Source organism: Sprattus sprattus (genome assembly GCF_963457725.1).
Source record: "Sprattus sprattus genome assembly, chromosome: 5".
Classification (NCBI taxonomy): domain Eukaryota; kingdom Metazoa; phylum Chordata; class Actinopteri; order Clupeiformes; family Clupeidae; genus Sprattus; species Sprattus sprattus.
In genome coordinates, this window is record NC_137924.1 from 43,399,953 (window position 1) to 43,412,995 (window position 13,043).

At 43.1% G+C, this 13,043-nt stretch overlaps 1 protein-coding gene across 1 annotated transcript; it reads right to left on the minus strand.

Annotated features, from left to right (window-relative positions):
* Positions 1-1,538: 1,538 nt before the first annotated feature.
* On the minus strand, positions 1,539-11,127 carry snx15 (sorting nexin 15). The gene is made up of 8 exons (XM_080838869.1): positions 10,956-11,127; positions 10,446-10,481; positions 8,229-8,349; positions 7,225-7,340; positions 4,794-5,106; positions 4,415-4,576; positions 3,716-3,922; positions 1,539-3,212 (listed from the first exon to the last, which is right to left on the minus strand). The coding sequence occupies exons 1-8, from the start codon at positions 11,052-11,054 to the stop codon at positions 3,082-3,084; spliced, it is 1,185 nt and encodes a 394-aa protein (XP_080694995.1). The 5' UTR covers positions 11,055-11,127; the 3' UTR covers positions 1,539-3,081.
* Between the last annotated feature and the right edge of the window lie 1,916 nt (positions 11,128-13,043).

The window sequence follows — 13,043 nt, forward strand, 5'->3', positions numbered from 1 at the left end:
CTAAGGTTATCATCTGCATATGGCCATGACACACTGTGATGGAGCCCCAGACTGATGATACTTTCACATTTCACAAAATGTCTCATTTATATGAGTAACGATTTGGCATATTTAAGCGATTCAAAATGTGTCTGGAATTTAAAAACCTGGCACCCACGAGGGAAGGACTGAACAGTAGGGGATAAAGGGAGGGATAGGAATGGCCAGAGAAAGAGAGAGAGAGAGAGTGTTGAAGGGATCGATGGGCAGCAAAAGTGTTTGCCCATTGATTTCATGTTAGAGAAAGTGTGTGTGTGTGTGTATATGTGTGTGTGTGTGTGTGTGTGTGTATATGTGTGTAAGGGAGGGAGAGAGAGAGAGAGAGAGAGTAGGCAACTCAAACAGCCTTGGGCAAGGTGACAGAGAAAGGCAGGCAGAGAGCTATAGAGATAAAAAGTGATTGAGGCCAAGGGTGAAGAGAAGAGAATGGCAGAAAAAAGGATGGTTGATGGTTGAACAAGAGAGCGTGGAAGGCACTGTAAATACATTTTATGAGCATGCGTGCTTTGAACTCACATTACCAGAAATCAAATAAATACAACATGGGAATGGAGTCAGTTCACATCTGTGATCTGTGCAGTCAGATCTGTGTATGTTTTCAAACATATATACAGTTACATATAAGCTTGCTAACAAAAGACATACAAATAATGGCATCTCCAAATAAATATTTATGGAAATTTGGAACCTATATATATATATATTTGAAAGTGGCATATACCATGCATACAGTTGCCTCCTGTTTCTCTTAATCATTTTGTATTATTATGTATTTTGTTAGGTTGAACATTGCTACAATGCTACATTTTTCCATAGTATAGATGTGTTTAAAATGCATATAATAAACCCTTACACCTGCGATACTCCATAGGGCCTGTACTGTATGTGTATCCATTAAATAAATGTATATTGTATATTTGTATTTGATGCTGAAAGGCTTCCATTTGGGTGTGAGTTATAATGGATGGCTAGATGGATGTCATCTGTCTTGTGTTCATGCATTTAAGATTAAAAAATAAATACTTAAGGAATTTATTAGATTACCTGTGTGAAGCAGACAGAGGGAAAACGTGAAAGAAAGGGTAGTAACGAGAGAGAGAGAGAGAAAGAGAGATAGTGAGTGAGTGAGAAAGTGTAAGGTTGGTGTATGGCGTGCAGGTTTATCAGGGAGGATCCTGGAGCACTCTCACGAGGGTAAACAGCTTCTTTGAACTCTGACCAAAATGACTGTCGCCCAGGACTAGAGACCCTTAACAGCATCATACATACAATGATGTGCTCTTTCTCTCGCTTCGCATGCGCGCGCACACACACGCACACACACACACACACACACACACACACACACACACACACACACACACACACACACACACACACACACACACACACACACACACACACACACACACACACACACACACACACACACACACACAGTCTCTCACTCTCTCTCCAACACTCAGGTTGCAATTATCCTCTTTGACTGGAGTGTTTTGATGGCATAATTGCCATGGACACCGAAGAGAGGCAGCGTTAGGAGAGTGGGGGAACGAGGGATGGAGAGGGAGTGAGAGAGGGACACTGAGCACTGACACTCTCAGCATGCTAATACCATAACACTCTCCACCATCACCTCCCTTTTTCTCTCTCACTCTCCATCTCTCTGGTCGAAAAATACACACATACGCCCACAGAGCAAAACCACACACGCATATACACACACACACACACACACACACACACACTCTCTCTCTCTCTCTCTCTCTCTCTCACACACACACACACACACACACACACACACACACACACACACACACACACACACACACACACACACACACACACACACACACAGACACAACCCTTTCAGTTTCCAAACTCTTTTATCTTCCTCTGGCTGCACTCTTTCCATTTCTCTCATGCACATATACACACACAAACATGTAAGCACACACACATACATGAAAAACAAAACAAACACACAAAAAAAAAACAGTGGGAGGTGAGGAAAAAAGGGAGGGGATTTTTTTTCTCCATCTGCAGACAATAAAGAGATCATCCATGCTTATCCTCTAATCACCTCTTTTCGCTTTTTTCCCTCCCGGGCTATGGTCTGTTATCTCTCCTATCAACAGACTCCATCCATCCATCCTTCCATCTATCCACTTTCTGTGGGCCAGCATAATAGCTCAGGTGTCTAAGTACTCTCTTAAGTGTGGATTTGAAGGGCACTGAGGATTCATCCATTTCTGATGTCTTGATCACAACTGAACTAATTTGGCCTAACAGGCACTTGTTCCACAGAGACACCTTGTGGTAGATTAAAGTAACAGCAAGCACAGTACAAAGCCTCTGATAATTCCAGTCTACTTCTCTTATTTACAAAATACCTTACAGCACAGAGACAAGAACGTATTTACAATGCCATTATATACAATGTGTAGGAATTTAACGAAGGAATATAAATTAAGATTTAGATAAATTAAGACGCTGGAAAGACACTCTTAGTAAGGCATTTTCAGAGTATGGAAGTCCCAGTAAACTATTTCAGTTTTTAAAGTACTGATTCCAGTCCATTCCAAGTCTTTCTTTGTGCACAAGGAATACTCACTTGCGCTTGATGGGGCCTGCATAGTGATATTATGTTACGGAGTAGATGAGGCGAGTGTTGGTAGGTGTGTTTGAGAGGCAACGAGTGTATGGGTGTGAGAATCATGGTGTGGGTGTATGCACTTTGGTGGAGGAGCAGAACGTATCACAGATAATCTGAAGTGTGTTTAGTGACTTGTGAGTGTAAAGATATCCAAGTTGGGTGAGCTTGTTTTACGTGTGTGTGTGTGTGTGTGTGTGTGTGTGTGTGTGTGTGTGTGTGTGTGGGAAAGTGTTTTGTTTTTTCTCTTCTTGCTTAAATCTAGACATGCGTGTGTGTGTGTGACAGAGAAAGAGAAAGTGTGTGTGTGTGTGTGTGTGTGTGTGTGTGTGTGTGTGTGTGTGTGTTGGAGAGCCACGGTTGTAAGTGGGGTCTGGAGAGGAGCAGCTCTATGTGTTCTGGTCCTGAGTGTGTGTGGGAGTGTGTGTGGGGGAGTGCAGGTTGAGCAGCGTCTCCGCATGCTGCAGGTACTGAGCCGTTCTCCTCTTCACAGAATCCCTGCGCTGGGGGTCTGGGTCTCCTGTCGGGGAGAGAGAGAGAGAGAGAGAGAGAGAGAAAGATAATGGTGATAATGTTTCAGACAAGGTAAGTAGTAGCCCAATATTAGGCCAGGAACAGGCTACATTTTGAAGGGGGAACAAAACGGACAAAGGGTAATGGAAGGGTATGGATGGCAAGAGTGAAGTTGGACCCATGTAGGGAACGATGGATGGTCAGGCATGGACATGGGGTGGTGAAGAAAAGAGTACATTTGTAAAGAAACAGACTTATTTGTATGTGCCTGTGTCATTACATTTAAAATTGGAGCTAAACAAAAACTCTCTTTTCCCAACAGAATAATACATAACAAGTCCATATCTGTCCACCAGCGCAGTGGCACTACAATGAGTTCCCCTGAGAGGCCCTCCACACTCGTTTCTATTCCACGCCATCTGTTCGCCCACTCTCTCTCTCTCTCTCTCTCTCTCTCTCTCTCTCCATCAACCTCTCTCTCTCTCAACCTCTCTCTTCTCTCACTCTCACCGTGTACACCTTTGATCAGAATATCGACCGCTGTTCTGTATTGCAGGATGGCCGTGCTGAAGTCCCCTTCCTTCTCCCTCTCCAGGGCAGCTTTCAGCTCATTGGCCGCCTGGGCCAGGTATCCCGCCTCCCCGGCCTTTTCGCCGCTCTCATTGGCCACAGGTATGGAGAGAAGCTCGGAGTTGTCGACCAAACTGTAGGGTTGGTCTGTGAGGAAGAAGAGACACTTTGTCAGTGCTCTTATCAGAGATACCCCTTGAACAAAAACACTGCTGTGTCTCTTCTCTGTAAAACATAAAGAGGTTTAAAACATGGCTGCCAGGTTTCTGTCACCCATTCCCCTTCCTGTAAGATCAAAGCTTGGGCATGATGATAAACACGGCAGACAGTCATGGAAAGAGAGCAATCTCAGTGCGTAATACCAGCACCCTCCTACAAGCTATTCATCTAATCATGCCCACCATGAGAAGGCAACATCATATGGATATGTTCATGGACACATCAGATAACCTACATGCCCCCTCTACTGGCTAATAATTGGAATTGCATACTGTTGTGAGAGTTTATTGATTTGTATGATTCAATTGTCAAGAGTTGTTGTTTTGAGCAGGTATTGAACACTATTGTAATGTGAGAGATGTAATGATGACCTTGGTGTAGCCCTTAAAGCGACAACAGGAAATAGTGGAAGAATTGCACCTTCTTTGGCACACGGATCAAAGATAGCCAGGTCAGTGTCAGAGAGGGGGGGCGGGGCGTTGTCAACAGGCCCCTCCCCTGACGAGTCGAAGAGCAAATCGAATTCTTCCTGAGAATCGCCCGGCTTCTCTGTGGTCAAGGCGGGTGGTGGGGGCGAGGCCTCTGAGTAAATAACCGGGTTAGAATCATATTAATTATACAAATTGTATTTATATTACTGAGTGCAGGTGAACAATTTTGCATGAGTGAACTCTGTGGCTGAACTGGTGACATTTCTAGAGAGTGCAGGCTTAATCAGAACTAAAGCTCTGCTCTCCCTGTGCTTTGGATGTAAGTGCCCGTCAAGGGTCTCGTTACAGGGGGAGGTTTCTTGCCTTACCTCTGGCAGGTGGTGGTTCTTCCGAGCCGTTGTTCTCCAGACTGTCTGTGCGCATTTCCATCACTTCCCCAGCAGGGGAGGCTGGGAGCGAACCGCTCTCTATTTCTCCGTACGCCTCCACCCCGACCTCGGGCTCGCCAATCCCGGAGCCCAGGTCGGAGTCCAGCTCCTGGGGCTGGATGGGCGCCTCCCTGCCCTGCTCCTCCTCGGCCTCCAGTGCAGAGGAGCCCTCAGGCAGGGGGATGAGAGGCGCGGGGAGGACAGTGGAGGAGGAGACGGAGGAGGGATCCAGTGGCCTGGTCACCTCTCCACCCTGAGTGACAGATCACAGAGAGAGAGAGAGAGAAAGGGAGGGAGAAAGGAGGAGTTGTAGAAGCGATGGCACTGGTTTGAAACTCCTTTCCATGGACAGAAAATGGAAAAGTTACAAGTGGGTACGGAAAGTATTCAGACCGCTTTACATTTTTCACTCTTTGTTTCATTACAGCCATTTGCTAAAATCAAAAAGGTTCAATTTTTTTCCGCATTAATGTACACTTAGCAACCCATCTTGACAGAAAGAAAAACAGAAATGTAGACATTTTTGCAAATTTATAAAAAAAAGAAAAACTGAAATATCACATGGTCATAAGTATTCAGACCCTTTGCTGTGACACTCATATTTAACTCACATGCTGTCCATTTCTTCTGATCCTCCTTGAGATGGTTCTACTCCTTCATTGGAGTCCAGCTGTGTATAATTAAACTGATTGGACTTCATTAGGAAAGGCACACACCTGTCTTAATAAGACCTTACAGCTCACAGTGCATGTCAGAACAAATGAGAATCATGAGGTCGAAGGAACTGCCCGAGGAGCTCAGAGACAGAATTGTGGCAAGGCACAGATCTGGCCAAGGTTACAAAAGAATTTCTGCAGCACTCAAGGTTCCTAAGAGCACAGTGGCCTCCATAATCCTTAAATGGAAGAAGTATGGGATGACCAGAACTCTTCCTAGACTTGGCCGGCCAGCCAAACTGAGCAATCGTGGGAGAAGAGCCTTGGTGAGAGAGGTAAAGAAGAACCCAAAGATCACTGTGGCTGAGCTCCAGAGATGCAGTAGGGAGATGGGAGAAAGTTCCACAAAGTCAACTATCACTGCAGCCCTCCACCAGTCGGGGCTTTATGGCAGAGTGGCCAGACGGAAGCCTCTCCTCAGTGCAAGACATATGAAAGCCCGCATAGAGTTTGCCAAAAAACACATGGAGGACTCCCATACTATGAGAAATAAGATTCTCTGGTCTGATGAGACCAAGATTGAACTTTTTGGCGTTAATTCTAAGCGGTATGTGTGGAGAAAACCAGGCACTGCTCATCACCTGCCCAATACTATCCCAACAGTGAAACATGGTGGTGGCAGCATCATGCTATGGGGTTGTTTTTCAGCTGCAGGGACAGGACGACTGGTTGCAATTGAAGGAAAGATGAATGCGGCCAAGTACATGGATATCCTGGAAGAAAACCTCCACCAGAGTGCTCAGGACCTCAGACTAGGCCGAAGGTTCACCTTCCAACAAGACAATGACCCGAAGCACACAGCTAAAATAACAAAAGAGTGGCTTCGGAACAAGTCTGTGACCATTCTTGACTGGCCCAGCCAGAGCCCTGACCTAAACCCAATTGAGCATCTCTGGAGAGACCTGAAAATGGCTGTCCACCAACGTTCACCATCCAACCGGACAGAACTGGAGAGGATCTGCAAGGAAGAATGGCAGAGGATCCCCAAATCCAGGTGTGAGAAACTTGTTGCATCATTCCCAAGAAGACTCATGGCTGTACTAGCTCAAAAGGGTGCTTCTACTCAATACTGAGCAAAGGGTCTGAATACTTATTATGACCATGTGATATTTCAGTTTTTCTTTTTTAATACATTTGCAAAAATGTCTACATTTCTGTTTTTTTTTGTCAAGATGGGTTGCTGAGTGTACATTAATGCGGAAAAAAAAATGAACCTTTTCGATTTTAGCAAATGGCTGTAATGAAACAAAGAGTGAAAAATGTAAAGGGGTCTGAATACTTTCCGTACCCACTGTAATGGAGGCTGGCTGGATTCAGTATGTTGGACAGGTAGTGTGCATTTCTGCTATAATGAATTCAACCTCCTTGATGGCTTCCTGGTGACTGTGATAGAGTAGAATGTGAGTGTATATAGCAAAGGTGTATTGGAGTAGATGAGAAATGTCCTCGTGCTTGTGCCACTAAAAAGATATGTTATCTTTCGGCTGTGGCAGTGTGTGTATGTTTTCGTCACCATGAGAAAGTGTTTTAGCTGAAGGGTGTTGCATTTAGAGTCGATGTGTGCCCGTGTGTCTCAACAAGAAGGGATCTCTGAATTGAAAGGCTGAAGGCTGAGAGAAAGAGAGAGCGAGAGACAGCGAGAGAGAGAGGCTGACCCTGAAAAACTCTTTGAGCTGAGGGCTGTTGTACAGTGCTGGGATGTTGGTGGTGAAAAGCAGCACGGACTCAGCAGCCTTCCTCCTCTCCTCAATCACCGCTTCATCAAACCGCCCTGAGAGAGGGAGGGGAGATGGACAGAGAAGGAGAGAGGGAGGGGAGATGGACAGAGAAGGGGAGAGGGAGGGGAGAGGGACAGAGAAGGGGAGAGAGAGGGGGAGAGGGACATAGAGAGGAAGAGGCACAGAGAAAGAGAGGGGGGCAAGGTAAGTCAGTTCTATTTACACATCATGATTCATGCATGCAAGTTATTTTTACTGCTTCTCAATGGAAGTGTAACGAGATTCAATTATGTCCAATAATATCTAGGAGATTCAATTATCTCCAATAATCACATCAAAAAGAGAGTGGGAATGGATTAAAGCAGCACAGATGTTTGTATAATCATCTTGTCACTAAATCTCTTTTCTTTATTCATCCTCTCCATTGTCTTCCATTGTTTTTACAGCCATTCTTGCAAGCACAGTTCTAACCACTCTATCAGATACTGTAAAAAGAATCAAAGTCCATGACATTTCCTCTGTGCCAAACCTGCCAAACCTATACCATATGACTCATTTGAACCACGTGCACACAAATAGCTTTGAAGTCTAAAAAATCTAATGAAGCTAATGAGGGGAACATCTCAGGTCTCTAAAACTGGTTGACAGCAGCTTGTTATATGTTATTTTTTGTGCCAACAGCTGAACAACTTTGTCAAGAAAAACAACGTCAAGAACAAGGTAGTGTCCCTAGCTTCTCTCTAAAAACAGGTCAGACTTACCTTCCTTCTATACATCATTACGTGTTTAAATGTGGCATTACGCCCTATGTGTTGTTTTTTTGGAACAGTACATACAACTACACAACTTCACTACAACATTCTACACTATACATAAATGCGACCTCCAGCAGGGTGTACCATTTTACACTACACATATATGGGACAGCCAGTGGGGCATACCAAAAACCTGTGCGCGGGGGAAGGGGGGAAACTCCTCTTGTCGTCTGAAGAGGTTCCTGTGGGTATAAGCCAGCTCCCCGTGCAGCTTCTTCAGTTCAGAGTACCTTCTCCACACCACCACCTGCCAATCAACGCAACAGGCTATGTCATTTTCAATTCATCATCATCTTCATCAGTGTTATGGTTTTAAAACACTTTCATAACCTGAAATTAAAACCCGAAGAAAATGTAAAGCTAAAACTAAATGAATGATTGCCGGGGGAAAAAAACTACACTAAGACCTACACTAGCTAACAAATGAAAGTAGTAGTAGTTATTATTTAGTGAAGAAGTCAGATAAGTCAGAGGAAACCTGTGAATCCTGTATGGGACTATTTCTAATTTTATAGTGAAAGCGGTATAAGCGAATGGATGGTTAAAAACAGGAAACGGCAACTGTGGCTTTAAAAAAAAAGGGAAAATTCCCCCAATCTTAAAGTTTACTTTTAAAGTAACCATCAACGGGAATACACAGACAGTCTATGTGAGTGTGAGTGATGCAATGTTTTTAACGACCTGTAAGTTCACACATGAGGTTTAGGGGGTTTTTGTCGACTATACTGGTAGGGTTGACCGTGATAATGCATGTCATATTGAAGCAAATGAAATAGTGAAATATTTAATCGTGTTTCTGCCTTTTATGTGTATTGATGGTGTCATCTGCAAATCTAATCCCATACACTGTTCCTCTGTCAAATTCGGCAAACTGCTCCTCTCAGAGGTCGTTTACAGCCTAGTTTGTCAATCTGATACGGATAGCTAATACAGATAGCCCTATCATACATACGAACACTCTCTATCCGCACCTTGTTTCCGCAACGATCGCAGTCCGGGGTAGAAAGTGAGTAGATTTGAATCGGTACGGGGGCTGGTGTTCGTCTGCACGGTTTCACGCAACCTGATGACGTCACTGCCCCACGTGATCTTTTCGCCAACTCCAACCAATATATATATATAACTTGTTCTCCCTCAAAATCTCACTCGTGGTGGGCCTCGAATTCACTAACATTAACCTAGTCTTCTGATTTTTGATTAGCCCCCTATCTTGATCTAATTCTTCTTATTCAGACGTAACATAACTTTCATGACCACAAATATAAATTGGCCAGCGATTTAATTTGCTTTTTTATTCATAAATGTATGTAAAATGCTCGGAGCAATGCATCATGGGAAATGGGATGACAGACATGTCATGTTACTGTTCCAAACTCTTTATTATCAATAGAAAAAATAATTCATTTTCGCATATCCTTTAGTCTGACCACTGATATTAACTATCATAATGTAATGTTGTTAATTGGAGCTTGAATGTCTTGTGTAATGTGTTTATCCTCGTGCTGTGAAGTACCTTCTTCTAGGTTTTTCACGTTTTTTCAGTTGTGTAAATAAAGCGCTAAAGCGCCACCCACAGGCGTGAGGTATGTACTACAGTCGGTTCACCACAATCTGCTGCCTCCGTGTTTACGCAAATCTCTCGTTGCCAGCCTCCGTATTTACGAAATTAAAAGATTCGATTGGTGTGAAAATTAAATCCGATTCGGAGGCCCTAGACTTCGTGTGCATAGCACCTCAGTCCTCTAGCTGTCTGTTCAGTATTTGCATTCATTAACTCTCTGGTGTTCGTACACAGTCCTGGCTTTGTGAAAGGGAACGTCCATGAAATGAAGACTAACTAAAACTAAATGGAAATTTACATTGAATACAAACATATTATCAAAAATATTGGAAAACTATAATAACCTTATATTTAAAGAAAAGAAAAGGTTTTCAAAGGCCTAATATAACTGATATCATATTTTATGAAAAGTTTTGGCAGTATACTTAGAGGTCTGGAAGGAAAAACTGAAACAAACTGCCGAACGTAACTGTGTACTTTTCTTGTAGCCTACACACTTTTCCAAAAATATAAATATAATATAAATTCTTTAGTTTTTATAATTCAGAACATCCTTCTCTGACCTACATAGGCTGATGTGAAAGTCCTTTATGTACTGTAGTCTATCTACAGGAAATGTACTCCAGTTGCCCCTGGGTAAAGCTTGTTGACACCAGCCTTGAATTTCTAATCATCACAAGTTGACATATTGAACCTTAAGTCATAGCCGTGAATTATTTTGGATCAATGTACAAAACACTACAGACAGTTTGTGAAACAAATACAACATGCTTTTAACATACCTCTTTCACATCTTCAGGCCTTCTCTTTGACACAAACTGTGGACAGAGATGGTGAAGAGTTAGAGTGAGTGGGGGACTTCTTACCCACCCCCCAACTAAACAATAAAGGAGCAGGGGGAGGCAAACTCGAGGCATCACGAGGTGCACCGAATCATGCTAGGGAACAATGCGTTATTAAGACCGACTTACAATTTTAGCAGCAGGCTAATGTAAGGTATTAACCATGTTAATGCATGAAAAATAAAAGAAAGATGTATTATGCAAGCTGAAAGTGACAAGAGTTGAATCAGGTTCCAGGGTCATAAATCTGAGAACCTGCTTGAAAGGTTAAGTTGACCATCAACAGAAATCAGGACATGCTGCATGATTGCAGTATTTAATGTAACACTTACACCAACAAGACGTTACTGATCAGCAAGTTAACTTACTGTAGCAAAAATAATCATTGGTATCATGCATTTATGTTAGCAGTACGATGTAGCTAGGTAAACGTTAATAGACTGGACTGACCCTCGCCAAAACTTTATATTCCGTATGTCCTTTCTCGTGGGTGCGTGTATCGGTGACGGAAAAGAACCGGTGATACTCCTCCTTTGCCTTCCTGGACATTGTTCATTAATAAGTGGATGAAATAATAATAATGTAGCAGTTAGCAACGGCAGACAGACAGGCGTGCGCCGTAGCCGACTGTCACTGGTTGTGTTTGGGTTTCTGTCAGGGTTACTTCCTGTTTGGAATAACGCGTGCGCAGATCCAGAAGTTCACGCCTCCTTTACAACACAACGAGAGGTCTGGGGTGAGGTGGGTTGCAGGTTGCAAAAGATGTGGCAGCAGGCCATTTATCCAAGTTTCCTCTAAACTTTTTCTATTGTATTTAGTTGTGACAGTAGTGTTTAGTTTAATTAAGTTCATATAATTATTTTAACAATAAATGTTAGATTTCAAATGTCTAGTTGGATTTTCCACATCTAACATTAGACTATTAGCAATTTATTTAAGCCTTTTAATTTAGGTCTCCCACCCACACGCACACTTGCTAATACACAAGAGCACTGTATGTACACATAGTGTATTCATTAATATTAGTTCAGTTTTAGTATGTAAGTACAAACAGTTGGCCTCTGAGGAAGGACCATCTTGACCTTAAGCTTAACGGCCCATGCCCTTGCCATTGGCTTCCTCTGTTGTACAATGTAGCCTAAAAGACAGTAATTGCTGTTAGACTGAAGTGATGCAAAGGGATTCATAAGGGGGGGATTCATAATTCACAAATTCACAATTCACAAAACATAATTTTGCATAAAAGAAAATTCTGTGAACATGAACATGAGTCTATTGTCTCTCACACCTGGCAGAATTTGTTTGTTTACTACTGACATGTATCTTGTATCTGTACGTATCAGACTATTAAGTCTGCTGTAGGGATGATGTCACAGTTGCTGCTTCCATAATTTTACTTAATATATATGGAAACTAAAACATAAAACTATATTTAAAATATGAGAATAAAATATTAAAACGTACCAGATTGTGCACCTCGGTATTAATGTCCATGAGGAATTGTTGGCACCCTCATCTAAGTACAAAACATGCTGTATTCAAAATGGACCACAGAGGGCACCGCCGACTCTAACATTTAAATACTGTACACAAGGACCCCTTTATAGTTCAGAGGAGAGAGTGCTGAATGGGAATGGGGTGGTTTTCAGGAGGAGGGTGGGAGGAGCTCTCCACAAAAAGTGGCCCAAAAGAGGAGGAGGAAAAAGAAACAATTCATGGGCTTTCAGCAGCAGCCACCTTTCTCAGTTGATCATCAGCACATACCAACTGCTCTGCTAACACGACCCCCATAATTCCCTGATAACACGACCCCCATAATTCCCTGCTAACACCACCCCTAATAATGCTCTGCTAACACGACCCCTAATACATCGTACAGGCTGTGGTGTAGGGAGAGTTTGTAAAGAAATTGGGGACAATGTACATCCACTTAATATCTTTTTATATTTTTTTAGCATATGAAGATGATTATGATATTAAAACTAAAAGCAGTAAATATCAAGTGAATGGAAGAAACAGGGAGAGATGGAGAAATTGGCAAAATAATACTCCCCTGTCCAGCCACCCAAGTATATCCGTGACTGCATGTGTGTTTATGTGCTCAATGGATGTTTCCGTTTTTGTGTGTTTAATCTGTGTCATGAGTAATAACTGAAGTAATAACGTTTGAATTAAACTTGCAGACTAAACCGCCCTCCCGGCCCTCTATGCTAAAATAGCTGCCCGAGGGCAGTGCAGCTCCAAAGGAGAGGCGCTGATTGTAATCCCTGTGGCCCTGGTGCCCCTCAAACTATTTGAAATTCTCCTCACCGAAGTCGCCGCAGGGGCCAACATTCTGTGCTCTGTCACGCGGGAAAACACTCCTACATTGTTCCCATCCTGAGAGAGAATAGCAGAGGGAGAATGAGTGTGTGTGTGTGTGTGCGTGCGTGCGTGTGTGTGTTTGTGTCGTCTGTGTATGTGTGTGTCAATGCGTGTACGCGCGCGTGTGTGTGTGTGTGTGTGTGTGTGTGTTTGAGAGCAAAAGAGAGAGAGAGA